Here is a 19,820-nt window from a genome sequence, read left to right on the forward strand (position 1 = left end):
TAGTTTGGCAGCATTCTGAGTTGTGCAAATCATTCATAATAAAAACAGGTGAACCATGGTGGCCTTGGCTGAGTTTTGGACATTGTCCTAACCACTGCTCAGGCATCCTGGCCTCTTCTTCATTAACAACATAGTAGATCTTTCCTGTTTCTGCATCCCGATATGGTTTGGGGGCTATAGCTCGAGTTTGAAGGTCTAATGTTACTGCAAACTTGCAAACTGTTCTTGTGAGATGGAAAACTCACCAATTCAGCTGATTTAATGAGAATTCTACACTCATGAATAGTGCAACCTACTTGAAGTCCAGCAGTTCTCACAAGATTTCAGTTCTGTGCCAGAATCTCATGAAAATGGAAGTTCTTGTGAGATTTTGGTCACATGTGAACTAGAGCGGAAACATACAATTTTAGTTGTAGATCCAACCCAGAACCAAAACAGCAGGGACAGGTTCATACCTGGGAAGTTGAATCAAAACCTCCTCCTGAAATTTGAAATAGGTTGGACTTCAAATTGTGGTTTTGGCCCATCTCATATTACTTGTGGCCTTTGGCATCAAACACACTAGAGGGTGTGTGTGTGCGGGGGAATTTTGTAAAATCATACTTGAAAAACACAAAAAAGTTAACCAGTGATATTACTTGGTGAAATGTTGCACCTGTGTATGACAAATCTTGTCACGACTGGCTGATATTTGTAGTTCATGCCTATAGTTTATGGCATCATAGACGATAGTGTAGGATAGGCCCAGATATGCACAGTTCCAGTGCCAATAGAAGCTTGTTGTGGATGCAGGGTGGTGCTCTAGATGGGGAGCAGGGGCAGTAGGAGCAGAGGGGAAGGTTGGGGTGTTGGGGATAGGAGAGGGAAGGGGTGGTGCTCAGTGAGGAGCATTAAAGACACTCAGTGTGGGGGGGAGATATTGCAACCTATTCCCCATGCCCATCCCAGATGTGATAACCAGTCCTGCCCCTCTGGGTCCTGCTCTTGCCTCTATCCCACCTTGCACCAACTGTGTGCAGTTCACAGGCAGTGACAGAGGGGCAGAAACATGGATCAGTCCCCCCCCCCCCCCGCCCTATATTTCCACTGCAGAGGCGCTAGCCCCCATTCCTCCCACCTCTGGTTTTGCTGTTCCTCAAACTATGTCTGTCTTTAGGACATTGTCACCAGTGGTGGCCCACCAGAGCTTCACGGTGATTCAGCACATAAGTGCTTTGGTAAATAGGGATGGACTGAGGCACATGCTTAAGGTTGATGTGCTTAATTTATTCCTTTAAAAGGGATTTAAAGTGAAAGAAACTAAGGCTTCTTTACTTCTGAATAAGAGCATCCACACAGGGGGCTGATACACTTTAGCTAATGCACTTTAAATTCGTGCCTTTAGTTAATCTGGTTTAATGTTCCTGAGTGTCTCTGAGCAGAGGTACCCCCAGACTGTTACGCTGGTTTTAATTATTAGCACACCAAGGTGCCACGGGAGTGGGTGGGGTCCAGAGAAAAATGAAAGCGGATATTTACTGACCCTATTTATAGACCGTCCCATTGCCAAATATCTGAATATCTAGGAGTCGCTGAATGGATTAGACAGGTGCCAAGTTCCTTCTTTCCCCTCTGCCTGCCACCACCCTGGGCAGGAACTGCAAAGCAACGGTTGGGGGCGGGGACCATAATTCAACCAGAGCCTTGCGCTGCTTTATTTGCTCTCTTCCCACCGCCGATCTCTTTGCGGGGCTGGGGGCCCCTGAGCGGAGGCAGGACTAAGGAGAAGCCTGGGGGCGGGGGTCTGGGGAGAGGGAACCCCCCGAGGCTGGGGACGTCACGCGGCCCACTGTGGAGCGGAGCCCGGGACTCCCCCCGGCTTCTGGGACGAGCGGCGACGGCCAGAGCTCCGCCCGCAGCCGGAGGCGGCCAACCCCCGGACGCGAGGCGGGCGGGGCGCTGGCTGGCTGGCTGGCTGTAGCCGCGCCTCCGGGAGGTGGCGGCGCTCCCGGGGCTGGATGGCCTGGGGGGGGCTGGCGGGCTGGCCCTGGCCGCCCCGGGACCCCGTCTGCTGCGCGCTGCTGGCGGCCGCCGGGCTCTTCCTGGGGCTCTACTGGCTGCTGAGCCGCCCGCCCCGGGGGCTCCCGCCGGGCCCCAGACCCTGGCCGCTGGTGGGCAACTTCGGCTTCGCGCTGCTGCCCGGGCCGCTGCGGAAGAAGTGGCAGGGGGGCTCCCGGACGCTCTCCCCGCACCTGCTCCTGACCGGCCTGGCCAAGGTCTACGGCAGCGTCTTCAGCCTCTTCGTGGGCAGCCGCCCCATGATCGTGCTCAGCGACTTCGAGGCGGTGCGGGAGGCGCTGGTCAGCCAGGCCGAGGTGTTCAGCGACCGGCCCAGCATCCCCATCGTGGCCATCCTCACCAAGAAGAAGGGTGAGCGCAGGGCCTGGGGGAGCAGCCCAGCGAGCCCCCCGCCCGGCTCGGCCACTGTCCTGGCGCCGGACGGCCGGGGCTGCAGATCCAGGGGTGCCTCCCCTTGCATTGCACGGGGGTCCCTGCAGGAGGGAAATGTGGGCTCCCTTCGAGGTGGAGCGTCCTCTCCAGGCAGGTCTTCCCAACCGGCCTTGTGGGAGGGGGTGCCAAGAAAGGGGCAAACCTCACCTCTCCAAACAGGAAAGCCCCTAGCCCTGGTAATGGAGCCTAAAGGGGTGGCCGGATGGATTTCTTATCCTCACAACAAAAAAGGTTTGAGACACAGTGCGGGGAAGAGATTGGTCTTTATTTCCTGGCCTCAGTCAGTTGACATGGGTCAGATGATTAAAGGTCCCATGGCAGCCAGGGTCAATAGCCACTGACTGTGGTGGCTGTTGTCACTTCCCTTCCCCCATGTACGCCGGTACAAACAAGCATAAGACAAAATGTGTCGGGGTGTAGGGTGTATCCCGAGGAACTGGCTTGCTTACCTTTCCCAAAAGTCTTAGGCCCTGCTTGCAGGGAGGAAGTATGGTGTCACAGAGGCCTCATCTACACTCAAAGTTGAGTCAACCCAGCCACGTCACTCAGGGCTGTGAAAAATCCACATCCCTGAGTGACGTAGTGAAGTTGGCCTAGCCCCTGGGGTAGACAGTGCTAGGTCGACGGAAGAATTCTTCTTTTGACCTAGCTACTGCCTCTTGGGGAGGTGGATTAACTAAGCCGACTGGAGAACCCCTCTTGTCATTGTAATGAGTGTCTACAATGAGCGCTATAGCAATGCTGCTTTAGTGTTTAAAGTGCAGACAAGCTCTAAGTCACTGAATCGGGCCTTAAGATATCTGGGTTCAATGATCAGATCTACCACAGACTTCCTACAACGCTTGTGCAAGACTCTCTCCCTCTTTATTCCCCATCTTTAAAATTGGGAGAACAGTATTTATGTACGTAACAGGGGGAGGTAGTACAGTAAATTCATTACTTTTTTGCAAGATGTTTGGATACGACAGTGATGGGTTGGGACCTACATAGATAAAAGTTGGATAGAAATTAGTTATATTTAGGCCTGGTCTATGCTAGAAAATTAGGTTGGCTTTTCTACATTAGTTGAGTGAAATATCCACACCTCTGGGCACCATAGTTAAACCAACCTAAGTACCCCTGTAGACAGCGCTAGGTTGACAGAAGAATTCTTCCATTGACCTAGCTACTGCCTCTCATGGAGATGAATTACCTATGCCATCGGCAAGCTCTGCAGTGGCATGGCTGCAACCGTACAGCTGTCTCTCTCTAGCATTTAAACTGTACACAAGCCCTTAGTGGGGATGAATGAGAAGAACAAAGACTGTTTTGTATTATTAGTCTAGTGTCCAAGACTTGATATATTTAGTTCTAGATCAGTGCTAGAATATCACTATCATTCTGAGGGGCCAATGACCTCTAATCTGTCCCATGTCCATCATGCTGGTATCTTGAGTGTACATCAATTACATGAAATAAGTGGTTTCCTGACAGGGGGGGTGAGAGTTCTTAGGTTTTGGCACATCTTACTTTTGGGAAATCTAGGTTATAGAGGGGGAGTTTTGTATTTTGTCCTGACTGTGGCATGTTCTGCAATCCAATCCAGACATGGAGCTCCATGTCTGAGGGCTGGCTTCTGCGAGCTCTTCCCTGTCTCTTGTGAATTTCATCCATTGATGTTTTTCATTGTTTCTAATGAGTATAATAGATTTGGTGGCTCTTGATCTCAGAAGTAGTCCAGGTGTGGCCCCACTGAGGGCTTTAAATGTCAAGGCCAGAAGTTTGAATTTGGTCTGTATCTCGGGGAGCCAGTGAAATGTGCAAAGTCTCAAGGTGACGTGGTTGTGTGGGCTAGAAAGCAAGTTGCTGCATTTTTAACCAGCTGTTGATTTTATCAGACTTTAAGTTCTGATGCCTTGTGAACCAGGGCTGAAAAATTCACTGGACTCCTAGTAACCAGATGTGAAAGGTTGGGGCAAGAATGCTAAAGGCCTATGGTAGCATCTTTTCTCCTCTTTGGACCTCTTGGTTGCTATGTATACTTGAGGGGTAACTATCAACTGTCCCTCCCATGGAAAATTTTGGTGGCTGTTAGGATAGAGAGTGTCTGTCGCTCTCCCAGCCTCCGTTTGTTGGGTCCTCTCATGAATAACTTCAGTGCCTGCCTCTGCTGCTGTCTGTAGCTTTCTTGAGCAGCAGCAGTGGATAGAAAATGGAGTGATCTTTGACCATTTCACTGCAACCCACCAAGTTCTGAATAGAAGCTATGAAACTAACTGTTTCTGTTAGCCCATATGTACACTACACTAACATTTTTCTTCACGTTTTCCACCAGTAAACTGCCAGAGCTCAGCTACACCCTTGGCAGCAATGTGGGGCATTAATGTAGACTGGCAGCTTCTGGCAACCTCTGTTTTAACCACCACATCATCCAGACCTGCTCTGAGTGTTAGACAAGGTGGTGATAAAAGCACCAGCAGCAAGTCCATCTTAGCATTCGCACCATTGCTGTGGCCACTGAAGCTGCACCAGTGGCTATGCAATGATGAGAAGGCTGATGAGAAATGCTAGTGGAAACAAGGCCTACAGGTACAGCTGTTAGTTTTTTGTCAACAAGGTGAGATGAGGTCTGTGTTGTGTCCTCTGCAGTTTTTCTGCTACAAAACGAAGGCTGGACCATAGCTCTTTAATACTACCATACACCTTAATTCAATAGGATAGCTGGTGTATTTGGGGAAAATCTGGGCAGGTAACCCATAATAAATACTTCTATAGGGCACATCCCTATATATCATCCCTAATGCCTCACTCTCCATGCTTCTCCTGTAATCCAATCCAAATTTTTAACAAAGAGCCTACATTTTCAGTTGAATGTAACTACTGTATTTGTCCTATTTACATTACCATAAAGAGTTACATTTTTATTTCATAAACAAATACATGATGCAAATTGCCTGGAAAGTAAACATGATACATGTATTGTTTTTTGTAATGCACATTCCCCATAGACAAATGCCACCAAAAAGTAACAATTCTCTTGCTTCTCTATGTACTGATATAATTGATCTTAGATAAAGTTAATCCTGAAACCATAAATAAGTTAATTAAGTTCATCATCTCGTCTAAAAACTTGTTGTGGTGACTATTACAACTTCATTTCTGGATTTAACCCAGAAGTCATGTTGACATAATTTAAAGTACATAGATTTGTGTTTTATGGGAGGTCACCAAACTCGGTGACAGTATTTGAAATTCTGACCCCCCCACTGAACAAAGGTTTTGATACATATTCTTAGCTTGCGATGATGCCTTTAGTCTCTGTATTCCAGATAAATCAAGGCAATTTAAGGTCGTGACCCTGCAGTCTGGCCCACATGGGTGGACCACTATTGAAGCCACTGGGGCTCCACACAGAGAGCCTAAGCCTGCCCGTCTAACTAGCACTGATATTAACTTGTGTGAAAAACCTTTGTCGTATATATTGAAATAATAAGGGAGAAAATATACAGTTTCTCCCTTTATTGTTTCCATTTTTTACCTTATCTTGTCAGTGTAAACTACAAAGTGTGGTTAGGCTTGGGTCCCCCTCTCTGCAGCTTTATGGTGTATAAAGAAGAGACAGAAGATTTTCCCCTGCTGTATGGTTGCATTCTCCTTTCTCCCATCACTGTAGAAATATTGGCAACATTAAGTACGGTCTTCCATGTTGTAGGAGCGGGCAAACTTTTTGGCCTGAGGGCCACATCGGGTTTCTGAAATTGTATGGAGAGCTGGTTAGGGGAGGCTGTGCCTCCCCAAAGAGCCAGGTGTGGCCCTGCCCCATGTGACTCCCCCCCCTCCCCCCCCGGTGGTCCCCCCGGGACTCCTTGCCCATCCACACACCCCGCCGCCCGGGAACACTGCCAACCTCATCCAACCCCTCCTCTCATTCCTGACTGCCCTGCCGGATCCCTGCCCCATCCAACCACCCCTTCTCCCTGACCACCTGCACTGGGTCAGGTCGCAGCTCAGCAGCTGCGCTGCCTGGCAAGAGCTTGCAGCCTGGCCCCACCACCCAGAGCATTGCACCGGTGGCGCAGTGAGCTGAGGCTGCGGGGGAGGGGAACAGCAGAGGAGGGGCAGGGTGCTAGCCTTCTGGGCCAGGTGCTCAGGGGCCAGGCAGGAGGGTCCCACGGGACAGATGTGGCCCACAGGCTGTAGTTTGCCCACTGTTGTAGTAGTTGTTGGAAGACATCTTGGATAACTCAGAAATATATACTGGGAGATTTCTGAGCCCATAGCTGAACGGTTGTATGGGTTTCTGCCATAAGTGGTAGGCCTTGCCTATAGATGTGGAGGTTTCTTGGTTCGGGCTTTTTGGCCAAAAAACCCAACCTCTCACTGATATAACTCCAACAGTGGTAGCAATGGTGTGAACTCTAGCATTATGAACATAGAAGCCTAATAAGACTGTCTAATTCTCGTTGCTTGATGCATTTTTATGGCTTCTTCAAATTCTTCCTTGTATACACCCATTCCTGGGTACACTTGGCTCTCGGCTCATGTACAGAGCAAGTGCTGTTTTCCCTAGCTGCTTTTTTCAGTGATCTTCTGTTAATAAACAAAAGTGCTGAATTACTCCTCTTTATTGTTACCTGGCACTCAGCCAATGGGTTCAGGTTTCTTCTCTGATCTCTGATGTTGCTCTAACCTAGTGCTATTTTAATCTGTTTCTCCATCTCTGTTAGTTTTTGCCTATAGTAAGCTAGTTGTCAGTGCTTCCAAATGAGCTGGGATTTTTGTGTTTTTGATGATCTCATATGACAGTCTTCTCTGTGGAATGATGTCTGAAAAATCTTTTTAGACTAGAACCTCGGAGTTATGAACACTTTGGGAATGGAGGTTGTGCGTAACTGAACAAAACGTTACGGTATTCTTTCAAAAGTTTACAACTGAACATTGACTTCATACAGCTTTGAAACTTTACTATGCAAAAGAAAAATGCTGTTTTCCCTTCATTTTTTTAGTAGCTTACATTTAATACGTTTACTATATTAGCTTTTTTTGTTTTGTTTTGTCTCTGCTACTGCCTGATTGCATACTTCCAGTTCCAAATGAGGTGTATGGTTGACTGGTCAGTTCCTAACTCTGAGGTTCTACTATAATATGAAATTGGGACAGTCTCAGTTCGCCAGATCAGCTTTTAATGCATAAATTGAAGGGAGTTTGCTCCCTTAAAAGATTATGAGACTGTCTTCACCTGTGGATGGTATTCATGTCCTCAGACTACTCTTTCCCCCGCCCCTCTTCTGGAGTCAGGAAAAGGTTGTGCTGAATTGTGGTTTGGTTTTGTTGTCGTACTTGCTTTAGGCCAAGATAGAAGTGTTCTGTTTCACTGGAATGATTAATACGTTCTTGGTCGATTTCAGTATCAGATGTGCCTTAGTTTTTCACCTGTCCTAGTTGATGTTACTGCTGCTACCTAGAAACACTGCCCTGGGGAGGGTAATCTGACAAGCTAAGAAAACCAACAAAAACAAAAAGTGTTGTGTACAGAGAATGTATTGCTGAGAAGCTGTTCTTCAAGGCATATTTATAGGAGACAAAATGAGGTTCATTTGAACACCTGTTCACTCAGTTGGTATAGTACAGTGACTTTTTTCTTAATCAAGTACTGATCATAATACTTCAAGATCTTTGTAACTAAACAGTGAGTTCAGATTTTTCAGCCTAATGCAGTCACTTTAATAGATAGTTCAGTCAGAAAATCTAATCATGAAGACCACATACCAATCTTCATTTTGCCCTTTCATATCTCTTAGATTGTCCTGAGTCTGAATAGTTTACATTCTCTTGGCATATACTATTCTTGGTACATTATTATACCCACTCTTTTAAATAACTTTTCTGGATTTATTTTAGGGTTATAACTCATTTTCATGTTTAGAGTTTCGACTTTTAGGTCCTTTTATCAAAATGTGGATGCCTATCCAGAAGACATACCTTTCTGTTACCAATTTCTAATGGCCACTGAGTTTCTCTCTTGTGTTTATATATCTGGCCATTTGTTAAATTAGGTATTAAACTCTTATCAAAGTGCCTTTCACAAATCAATTAATTTTAAAAAAAAATCTTTGAAACTTAACATTAATAGTGAAACATGTGGTTGTCATGTAGCTTTTGTGAAACAAACTGCTCTTTCTAAGAAAACATAATGTGAATTCACCATAAGTAGCACTAAAATATTGTTTCTTGCTCTGGTGGCTTAAAATACTTTTCCAAGTTACTCTGAGGTTTAGATTAATTTGATTAAGTCACTGTAGATTGCCCTCCTCTGATATAAACAAAACAAAAAACTGGCTAACTACGGCCCGCGGGCCACATCTGGCCCATGGGACCGTGCTTCCCAGCCCTTGAGCTCCTGACTGGGGAGGCTAGTTCCTGGCCCCTCCCCCGCTGTCCCCCCTCACCCGCAGTTACGCTGCTGCGTGCGCAGCGGGGCTGTGAGCTCCTGCTGCTCTGAGTGTCATGGTAAGGGGGCGGCAGCAGCGGTGTGCGTGTGCAGCAGCAAAGGGGGTTGGGTAGAGGGTCCTGGGGGGCAGTCAGAGGACAGGGAGCAGGAGGCGGTTGGATGAGGCGGAGGTTCTGGGGCGGGGTGGTCGGGGGGCCTTTTAGGGGTGGGGGTGTGGATAGGGAGCAGGGGGGTTGCATGCGGGTAGGGTCCCGGGGGAGGGGGTGGTCAGGGGACAAGGAGTTGTGGGGGTTGGATGGGTTGGAGGTTCTGAGGGGGGCAGGAAGTGGGTGGGGTGAATAGAGCATGGGGGCCAGGCTGTTTGGGGAGCACAGCCTTCCCTACCCGGCCCTCCATATAGTTTCACACCCTGATGTGGCCCTCGGGCCAAAACGTTTGCCCACCCCTGGTTTATATAGTTAGTACTATAAATGTGTACAGCGTCTATTGTCAAATCCAACAAGATGTATCTATTTGCATGTAAATTAATATTTATAGTTGACTCCAAAGAAGCCCATGAACAAAAAAAAGTTTAAAGTGTTGACTCGGGGTAGATTTCATAATAAGAAATGCCCATGGAGAGCATGTATCTAATGTTTTGAAAACTCCCTAGTGATGCAAATCCAAGGGCATTTCTACCAAGAAGTTTTAAATACACAGTCACCTTCCCAGTCTGTTTGCAGCTTTTATATCCTGTTGCCTAATTGTTTCATAAAAATGTAGGGGTTAACTTGAATTTTGTCTTTGATGGGAGTTGCATGCACACAGACAGTACTGGGAGGTGTGTACCATAGAGAGAGTCGTCCCGTAATGTTACAGTGCAGAACAAATTGTGTTTGAATATTTGGTTTTCTCCATCTTGCTCATGGCACTTGTGTGGGAGGTCCCCCTTTTTTTTTGTTTTCTTTTTGTTTAAAGGGTTACTGCTAACGTATGTCCAAAATTTGACATTCCTGTGAAATGCTTACAAGATGGTAAGCAATAATAATAGTTCTATAGTGCCTTCCAACTGAGGATCTCAAAATGTATTACAGACATTAATTAAGCCTGTTGAGGTAGCCATTATATCCAATTTACAGACTGGAAAACTGAGGTACAGAGTTGCCCAAGGCCATATAAGAAGTCTTAGATAGAGCTGGAACAGAGTCATCTTTCTCTGGCTGCTAGTTCTGTGCCTTGATCACATGACTCGCCTTCATTTTTGGAAAGTTCCTGATCTGGTTGTGAGGGTTTTTTTTTCTTTGTTTTGTTTTTGGGTGCGGGAAGTGGAATTAAATGTGTCACCTTGAGCTTATGCTCTAATAAATTGGTTAGTCTCTAAGGTGCCACAAGTCCTCCTTTTCTTTTTGCGAATACAGACTAACACGGCTGTTACTCTGAAACTTGAGAATATAGCTGCTCAATATGGGATTCACTTTTTTTTTTTTTTTTTTCTTTTTTCAGGTGTCGTTTTTGCACCATATGGTCCAGTATGGAGGCAACAGAGGAAGTTTTCTCACTCAACTCTTCGTCATTTTGGATTAGGAAAGCATAGCCTGGAACCCAAAATCATTGAAGAACTGAAGTATGTGAAGGAAGAAATGCTAAGATACGGAAAGGATCCATTTAACCCCTTTCCCATTATCAGCAACTCTGTGTCCAATGTTATCTGTTCTATGGCCTTTGGTAGGCGCTTTGACTATGAAGACATTGAGTTTAAGACCATGCTAAGTCTCATGTCACGTGCGCTAGAGATAAGTGTAAATAGCCATGTACTTCTGGTCAATATTTGCCCTTGGCTGTATTATCTTCCCTTTGGCCCTTTCAGAGAACTGAGACAAATTGAGTTGGATGTCACAGCTTTTCTAAAGAAAATAATTGCACAGCACAGGGACACCCTGGATAGAGAAAATCCCAGAGACTTCATCGATATGTATCTCCTGCAAGTGGAAGAAGAGCGAGAGAGCAACAGTGAGAGCAGCTTTAATGAAGACTACCTGTTTTTTATCATTGGTGACCTCTTCATCGCAGGTACTGACACCACTACCAACACATTGCTTTGGTGTCTGCTCTATATGTCTCTCCACCCGGAAACACAAGGTAAATGAGACTTTTCTAACAGTACTTATTCTACACTGGACTACAAGACTGTGTTGTTGGTTTTGTATAGGGCTGTATTTTATCAGGAAGGCAAACAGGCAAGTAACCCAAAATTTTGTTAATCTGAAATTCAAGTTATAAATAGGTATAAGTAACTTAAAGGGCTAATACTCAGTAGATCACCTCAATATCCTAGTTTTATTATATATGTAATAAAATCAAATACAAGTCGTCCGTCCCCCCCCAAAAAAAACACATAAGTGCCCCAAATGGCATTAACGTTGCCTACGCAATCCCTGCCATACTGTGCATTTGCCATTAAGTTTTCTAGATATGTATCTAAGGCAAGTATTGCAGCTAGTTGACATGTCAAACTTGGATACATTGATGTTTTGGCCAGGAACCCCCTCTCTAGGTTTCAGAGCCTGAATTCCAGCCCGAGCTGCAATATCTACTAGACAAAGAAGGTTTAAAGTACGAGGCACTGTGACGTGGCTGTAGTAAGTTTTGCCTACAACACTTCTGTCAGTGCCTCCTAATCTAGAGTAATCTTTTTAAAAAGGTCAAGGTAATAGTTTATTGGAAAATAAATCTTCTTCAGGCAAAGATTGTACAATAGGACAGCAGTTCAGCGTTTTGGAGATAAATGAGTTCGCTCAGTGCTAATTTAAAACATCATTTTATTGCCTGTTGTTAGATTGGAACAGGAACAGCCAAACACCGTATCACCTAGGGACAAACTCTTTTCTAGGATGTCCATATTTCTTAAAGTAAAAATGGGATGGTCTGGGGCTTGCCCAAGCCATTGCATTACCTGTGTTGACCTTAAGTCTTCCAGCAGCTGTCCCACAATGCCCAATACTGACCGCTCTGGTCACAATTCTGAACTCCACTGCCGAGGGCTCACAGGGAGTGGAAATCGCCCCCCTCCCCCTTAAAACCCTACAAAATTTTTAAATGCATTTTCCTGATTGTCCAGCTTGGAAGTTGGTGAGCACACCTAGCAGTTCTCCATTGTTGTGTGCAATGCCCCAGCTGACCATGCCGGCGGCATGCTCTAGGCATGCTCTGTTCTGGAGCAGACAGGAGATATTGGATCTCTTGGGCCTGTGGGGAGAAAAGACTTGGCAGGCACAGCTACAGACCAGCTGTAGAAATGTGGACATCTGAAAGCTGATTGCTCAGGGAATGCAGGAGAAGGGGTAGGATGGGGATCAGCAGCAGTGCCTCATGAAAGCTTGTCTCTGTCACCAACAGAAATCTGTCCAATAAAATATATTTCCTCCCCCAACTTTGTGTGTCTCATAGGAGTTGGGGTATTTTTACCACTTTGGCTAACAGAGCAATAATATGAATGAAAAGCCTTCAAAAAATCACTTCATGGGCTGGGGTTTAGAAGGTTTTTATGAGTTTCGTGTCTTTAGCTTCTTTATCCACTTACACTTGCTAGTAATTTTTCTCTTTTTTGCTGTTGATTTGAACCATTTTTTGTCACTTGTTTCTGACCCCATCTTCTGTTTTGAGACGAGATGACCAGAACTGAGCATAGTATTCTAGGGGAGTGTGCAACATTGATTTATATAACTACACTATCTCCTTACCATATCATGCTTTATACATCATAATATTCTTCTCTGCTTTCATTTGGCCTGCCTGGGAGTCTTGCTGTGCCACCTCTTGTTCCTGACCATGAGGCTTCTTCAGCTCTTATGAGGAAGCAGCATGGTCAGGCAGTTCACAGAAGTAGCACTTGCTGGGGGCAAACTCTTTCTGTTAAGGAAGAAGCTGGGCTAGAAGGGAGGCAAGGTGAAGAGAAAGAGTTGGTTCTCGCTATCTGCTGGAAGGAGGAGCCCCACTTTTAGCTCTTGTGGGAGCTAAAGAGGGAGAGACATGGGGGAGGAGGAAGAGAGAGAGAAAGGAAAGAGACATACGTGATCAAAACTAACTGGGCTCCAGTCCTATCTGGATTCCAAAGATAAGTATATTTGTCCAGGATCTGAGGGACTTTTAAGTACTGATTTTTTTTTAATTAAGCAAAGATAATGTAGCAGTTTTGACCTGCTATTAGCTTAAAAAGTCAAGAAATCTTGCACCTTGCAGTCAGCAGTGCAAACAGGGCAAAGCATCTAGGTGGTTTTATTACAGTCTCACAAACCTCTGCAGGATCTACAGACTGCACCATGGGGATACAACACTTTGGTGACATAGTGTGTGTAGACAAGTGAACAACCCGGAGATGGCTCATCCTCAAAATAAAATTATTTTCTGCCCCTTGAAAACTGTTTTCCATTGAACCACTCTGAAAATGCCAGAAGGATCAGAATCAAGGATCAGAATCTATCAAAGTGAAAAGCAACTCGGGTATTCTAAAAAGAAAAGGAGTACTTGTGGCACCTTAGAGACTAACCCATTTATTTGAGCATGAGCTTTCGTGGTTCCACGGTATGCATCCGATGAAGTGAGCTGTAGCTCACGAAAGCTCATGCTCAAATAAATGGGTTAGTCTCTAAGGTGCCACAAGTACTCCTTTTCTTTTTACGAAGACAGACTAACACGGCTGTTACTCTGAAATCTGGTATTCTAAACAGGCAAATGGGTAACTCACTGCCATCACTGCAAAAAAGTTTTTCACTTTGTGTTCCTCATTTGAGCAGCAATTTCCTTAACAAATCCATAGATGGCAGCACGTGTCTGTTTAGCAAGTGACAATTGCTGAATCCCTTTCCCTGCCTTAGTGGTAATACACAGAACTTTTTCTTATGCTGACTGAGCAGATAATTAACCTTAAATCACAGTTGAGGAGATGGCAGGTCTAATGCTGAAAGGTAGAACTGGCAAGCAAAACAACCACTACAGGCACAGGGTTTCCAGGGAAGTTGTGGATAACTAATATTAGCTATTACTTAAAATCCAAACTGTGTTATTTGGTTATTTTTTCCCCTCTGGCCTGCCCTTCATCTTTTGCTTGTCTTTTTAGGTTGAGAGTTCTTTGGGGCAGGGTCTCCATCTTCATAGTGTGGAAAGCACCTAGTGAATGCTGCTGTAGTGAGCTTAATACTATGTGAGGAGCCCTCAATGCTATGATAAATAGATTGAAAGAAGGAGCTTGCACCTTCCTCCATTACTTTGGGCTTGATATACATGAATGGGTAGGATAGAGAGTCGGCTTTCAGTTATCCTTTGGTAGGTTGGGTGAGATGGGGCAAGGAGGAAAGAGAAAGTGGGTAGAAACTTTTGGGTTTTAAAAGGGCTCTTTCCCTTGTCTCAGGGGTTGCACAGCCTTCCTCCTGGGGGCCTGTGGTTCTCAGTCCTGGAAGCTCCTTTCCTTTGGGAGAGGCTCTCTCTCTGTGAGCATCTACCTATAACTGAGCTCTGATGACCTTTTATTGGCCCATGTGCTCATTAGCCAGATGGGATCTTTAATTTAGCTCCTCATGGGTAGTCTGGGCACAGACTCCCTTTAAAGGACCAGCAACCTCTGAACTCTCATTAGAAAACTCCTATGCTCTTGGCTGCCTAGAAGTGAAAGTCTCTAGCTATCCTATTATCAGTACCTATAGTTTTCCTCAACTATATCGTGATTGATGGTAATGTAAATATGAAAGTGCGACAGTGCCTTTGCACCTAGTTTTCATCTTTCTCTTTACTCCTCCCTTCTTTTGCATAGAAAAGGTTCATGCAGAAATTGAACTGGTCATCGGGCATGACAGAGCTCCTTCTCTCACTGACAAGACTCATATGCCCTTCACAGAGGCAACCATCATGGAGGTGCAGAGGATGACTGTGGTTGTTCCTCTTTCTGTTCCTCGAATGGCCTCAGAAACTGCTGGTAAGTGTTTGTATGTTTGTTCATTTGGGTTTTTTTTTTTGTTTTTGTTTTTTTACATTTTGTGGCTGAAATGTCTGATGGGACAGATGGTGAGAACTTTATGAAGATTGCAGTTATGCAGATATAGATGTAAATTCAGCGTGTAAAATGCCATCTCTTTAGAAAGAAGGGCTAGGAATGTTCATCCGATCATCCAAAGTGGTTAACTTAAGATGCCCAAGTATTTCATAATTAGAGTCCTATCCGCTGATGAACAGGAATTGCGTGAGCCTTTGTTGATAGACCCAGCCTTTGAGAACAGTAGAGAGAATCTCTGCTTTAATTTTACAAAAACAAAAAAGTCTCTAGCCCTTTTCCTGGCACAAAGAGTCTTGAAAATATTAACATGATGTAAACCGATTGCTAAAATGGAAAGGAATGTGCTGCTGGTTTTTATTTCTACAGAAAACAATAATCTCTCCAAAGTCCTCTTGCTGGTCCCTATTGTCAGGGGTGTGATGGTGGTAGACAGGAATGGGTTAACCTATGTGGGAGGTGTAGCAAAAAAATCATCTTGCAAGCCACCCAAAAGCATATCCTTCTTTAAATATTTTTTAACATCTGCTACAGTGATGCTGGCTGCCTCAAGGAGAATTCCCTCCTTTTGTCCCCCAGCAGTGTCTCAAGGTGGTCTTGGAGAGATGAACTACATAGTTCCCTTTACCTTCTGCTAGACTCTACAACAGTGTATGTGGAGGAGGAGAGCTGATGCCAAACCACTGCTGCTTTGAGTGGGATTCCTGTAGCTGTTACAGGCAGACCCTCTCCTTGCCAACGTTTGCCTTCCCCTCAGAGTCTTACGAGCTGACACTGGGTGCTCTGGCCTGGAGCTCTGACACCTCCAGCACAAAGCCAGAAAGAATCCAACTGACCACTGAACTGGACATTAGAGGGGACATCATCCCCACCCAGTCAAATAGCTTGCAGACAGACTGCAGGACAAATTGCTGGTTGCAGTTAGCTTTTGTGGGATGGCCTGCCAGCTCTGATAAACAGCTGCCAGATAGGGGAGCCTCAGTGAATTACTAGGAACCAGAAAGGGGAAACATGATAGGCCAAGACTTACTAGACTGGAGATTGGGTAGGATTACGTGTGTGAGGATGGGGAGGGGAAGATGAAATTAATGGACATTGGGGAGAGGGCAAGGTTTTTGGAATGGATAGATTTTTGTGGGCAGGGGAATATTGTTGAAGTGGAATACGTTCTGAGGAAGTCCTGTGTTCAGAATGCTGGCAGTATAGGCCTGGTCCAGTCTGTGTTCCTGTGAAACTTTTTGGGTTAGCTTAATGGTTGCAACAGTAGAAGATCTGAAATGTCTCTGCTATTCTAGATAACGGTAAATGATTTTAGTAAACTAAAGGGATTCGTGCACATCATGCAGTGTTTGCTTTGCACTGCATCACTGGTGAATTCTAGTTTTATCAGCATTAGCTAGTCATGGGAGGATCATCCCAATGTAAGGGGTTCTTCTGGTGGGACAACATCTTCTGTTCAATCTTCCTGTCTGCTGCTGGCATGCTGAGTGAGATTTTTTGGAAACATAACATGGCTGGGACTTTCCCACACTCTGTTGATCCCTGACTGTTAGCATAATTTAGTATACTTGGGGCTGCTCTAAGTTGTGCTGAGAGACTAAGCTGGAGCACAGCCAGCCCAGAATCAGGGGAGCACAAGGACCATTGCACCCAGGCTTCCACCCTCTGTCCTGAGATGTGGTGGGTGTTCCTTGCCCATAGCTGAGGATCTGGGCTCTTGTTTAATTACTATAGTCCCTCTTTCATTAAGCATGAAATCTCTCACATTTGCTCCTAACAAACACCTATCAAATCTCCTGTCTCTGTTCTTGTTTTGAAGTGCTACGGGGATATACTGTTCCTAAGGGCAGTGTGATTGTGCCCAACTTGTGGTCAGTGCACAGAGATCCAAATGTATGGGAGAGACCAGATGACTTCCAACCAACAAGATTTCTGGATGAAAATGGCCAGCTAATCAAAAGAGAAACGTTCATTCCTTTCGGAATTGGTAAAATATCTAGATACAGTTGGAATGGGCTTTTTTGTTTAAAGTTTGGGGTGAGAGTTATGCTTCCGAAAAGCCTTTAGCATTTGCCATTTTCTCATTTCATCATAGAAAATATTCATTTTTAAAATAAAATAAAAGTTGAACATATATGGTGCACACTGATTACTTAAGCTTTTTATGTTTTTTTTAAACCTCTTGGGAGTGTCCAACCCCAGCTGCCTGTTTAAATAAGTGCAACCTTCTCCCAGTAGTTTCCCCAAGATGGATCAGGTGATACTGTTAAAGTGGTTTTACTGCCATAAAGTGTTAAGACTGTACGTGCTTCTAATGTCAAGCAATAAAACCAAATGAAATCCAAACCAAGACTCTGAATCCCAAGTTTAGAAAGTTCAGCTCTGAGTCCTTCTCTGCTTGGGACTAACAAGATTGTAGGGAATTTCCCTAACAAGATTGTAGGGAAATTGTAGGGCTGTAATTGACAGAGTCAACAGTATAAGGATCAGTAATATTTACCTTTCTAACTTCTTGTTAGGTAAACGTGTGTGCATGGGAGAGCAGCTGGCAAAAATGGAGCTGTTCTTGATGTTTGTAAATCTCATGCAAAATTTCACCTTTTTGTATCCCGAGACTGCTACAAAACCAGCCATGGAAGGAAGATTTGGCCTAACTTTAGCTCCATTTCCATTCAATATAATTGCTTTGGAGAGATGAAGAAACTTCAAAAAAGACTAAATGAAGAGATACTGTACTTAGCAAATTCAGCTTTATATTTTTATCATTCTGAGGTATGAAAACATGTTCAATAAAAATGATTGGTGAACATTCCTTGATTATGAACTAGTAACTCAAGTTTAGCTGCTGAATTCCAAAAGTGACTTGATGAGAGCATGTCAGCCAATTTAATATTCTTCGTCTTTTTATTTCTTTAAGATACAGTTTACCCAATCTGCTAACGTTAATTTTGGGGCAAAGGACCAAAATAACACATGACGCTTTACAAGTATCAAGTGTCATTTTGGTCAGTATGTTCTCAAAGTGTTTTGTGTATACACTTGCCAAACAAAAGGAAGGATGTGATCAACTAATACTAAAGGAAGCATAAAATGATTTAAGGGATTTGTATGTTTGTATGAAGAAACATGGTGACTAAATGTTGCTGAAGAGTGTTAGAAATGACAAGAACAGGGATACTCAGACTAAGGCTCACAAGTGGCTCTTCAATGTTTCTCCTGCGGCTCTTTGCAGCACTAGATGTTAAAACTGTGTGATTTAATTATTAACCAATCAGGATGCTTTTACTATGTTGTTAACCAATTGTCGGTGATAAAATAATACTTGGTCAGTCATTTTGGTGGGAGAACTGCATATAATAAACTATATATTTCCACATCATACTATTTAAATATGAGTGTTTTGAAACCATGAATTCACACTACTACTACTGTGGCTCTTTTGGATAATGTCAATTGCTACTTTGGTTTCTGAACCACTGAGGTCTGAGTATGACTGGACTAGACGACACTTTCTGTAACTTGAGAGGATTTTTTATTTTTTAATTTAAGTGACTTCTAATTTATAGATAGGGGCCAAACCAAAATGCCTCACTGGATCCTGGATCAGAACACTCCTGAGTATTGGGAACCTCATGAAAATTCAGGTTCACACTCCAAGGAGAACCCTATCTCATGCGGTCTCTGGGTACGTCTACACAGCCAGTAGGAGCGAGCTTTTGACCGAGTCGATAGACTCGAGCTCACGCTACTGTTCTAGAAATAGCTCTGTAGACAGAGCTTAAGTTGTGGGTTGGCATCTTCCCCCGCCCCCAGGTTTAAGAGCCTGAGCCCCAGCCTGAGTTGCAATGTTGTCATAAATATAAAGGGAAGGGTAACCACCTTACTGTATACAGTGCTATAAAATCCCTCCTGGCCAGAGGCAAAACCCTTTCACTTGTAAAGGGTTAAGAAGCTAAGGTAACCCTGCTGGCACCTGATCTAAAATGGCCAATGAGGGGACAAGATTCTTTCAAATCTGGGGGTGGGGAACAAAGGTTTTGGTCTGTCTGTCTGTCTGATGATTTTGCTGGGAATAGATCAGGAATGCAGCCTTACAACACCTGTAAAGTTAGTAAGTAATCTATAAGTAATCTAGCTAGAAAATGCATTAGATTTTTCTTTTGTTTAATGGCTGGTAAAATAAGCTGTGCTGGAGGGAATGTATATTCCTGTTTTTGTGTCTTTTTGTAACTTAAGGTTTTGCCTAAAGGGATTCTCTATGTTTTGAATCTGATTACCCTGTAAAGTATTTACCATCCTGATTTTACAGAGGTGATTCTTTTACCTTTTCTTTAATTAAAATTCTTCTTTTAAGAACCTGATTGATTTTTCATTGTTCTTAAGATCCAAGGGTTTGGGTCTGTGTTCACCTGTACAAATTGGTGAGGATTCTTATCGAGCCTTCCCCAGGAAAGGGGGTGTAGGGCTTGGGATATTTTGGGGGGAAGATGTCTCCAAGTGGGCTCTTTCCCTGTTCTTTGTTTAACACACTTGGTGGTGGCGGCATACGGTTCAAGGACAAGGCAAAGTTTGTACCTTGAGGAAGTTTTTAACCTAAGCTGGTAAGAATAAGCATAGGGAGTCTTTCATGCAGGTCCCCACATCTGTACCCTAGAGTCAGAGTGGGGAAGGAACCTTGACAAATGTCTACACAGCTATTTGTAGTATGGTAATAACATAAGACTGGCCCTACTGGATCAGACCAAAGGTCCATCTAGCCCAGTACCCTGTTTTCCGACAGTGGCCAGTGCCAGGTGCCCCAGAGGGAATGAGTGTCGCTCATTCCCAGCTTCTGGCAAACAGAGGCTAGGGACACCATGTGGGCCCAAGTCTGTCAAT

The 19,820-nt window shown here is 44.5% G+C and overlaps 1 protein-coding gene across 2 annotated transcripts; it reads left to right on the forward strand.

The window, feature by feature from the left end:
* Positions 1-1,782: 1,782 nt before the first annotated feature.
* CYP2U1 (cytochrome P450 family 2 subfamily U member 1) lies at positions 1,783-19,298 on the forward strand. 2 transcript variants are annotated; one of them, XM_073340856.2, is made up of 5 exons: positions 1,783-2,409; positions 10,403-11,038; positions 14,706-14,867; positions 16,762-16,929; positions 17,557-19,298. In XM_073340856.2, exons 1-5 carry the CDS (start codon positions 1,998-2,000, stop codon positions 17,718-17,720), a joined length of 1,542 nt encoding a protein of 513 aa, XP_073196957.2. In that variant the 5' UTR covers positions 1,783-1,997; the 3' UTR covers positions 17,721-19,298. The 2 variants fall into 2 exon arrangements, with proteins under 2 accessions (XP_073196957.2, XP_073196958.1); XM_073340857.2 differs by having other exon boundaries at positions 1,786-2,409; positions 17,462-17,725.
* Positions 19,299-19,820: the final 522 nt, after the last annotated feature.

Source organism: Lepidochelys kempii, chromosome 4 (genome assembly GCF_965140285.1).
Source record: "Lepidochelys kempii isolate rLepKem1 chromosome 4, rLepKem1.hap1, whole genome shotgun sequence".
Taxonomy (NCBI): domain Eukaryota; kingdom Metazoa; phylum Chordata; order Testudines; family Cheloniidae; genus Lepidochelys; species Lepidochelys kempii.

What these genes read in the sequence shown, in the direction of transcription:
- CYP2U1 (XM_073340857.2), top strand. Translation starts at nt 1,998, where the DNA reads ATGGCCTGGGGGGGGCTGGCGGGCTGGCCCTGGCCGCCCCGGGACCCC. An exon ending in CATCCTCACCAAGAAGAAGG is followed by an intron (nt 2,410 to 10,402) that starts GTGAGCGCAGGG and finishes TTCTTTTTTCAG; the next exon opens with GTGTCGTTTTTGCACCATAT. An exon ending in TCTCCACCCGGAAACACAAG is followed by an intron (nt 11,039 to 14,705) that starts GTAAATGAGACT and finishes TCTTTTGCATAG; the next exon opens with AAAAGGTTCATGCAGAAATT.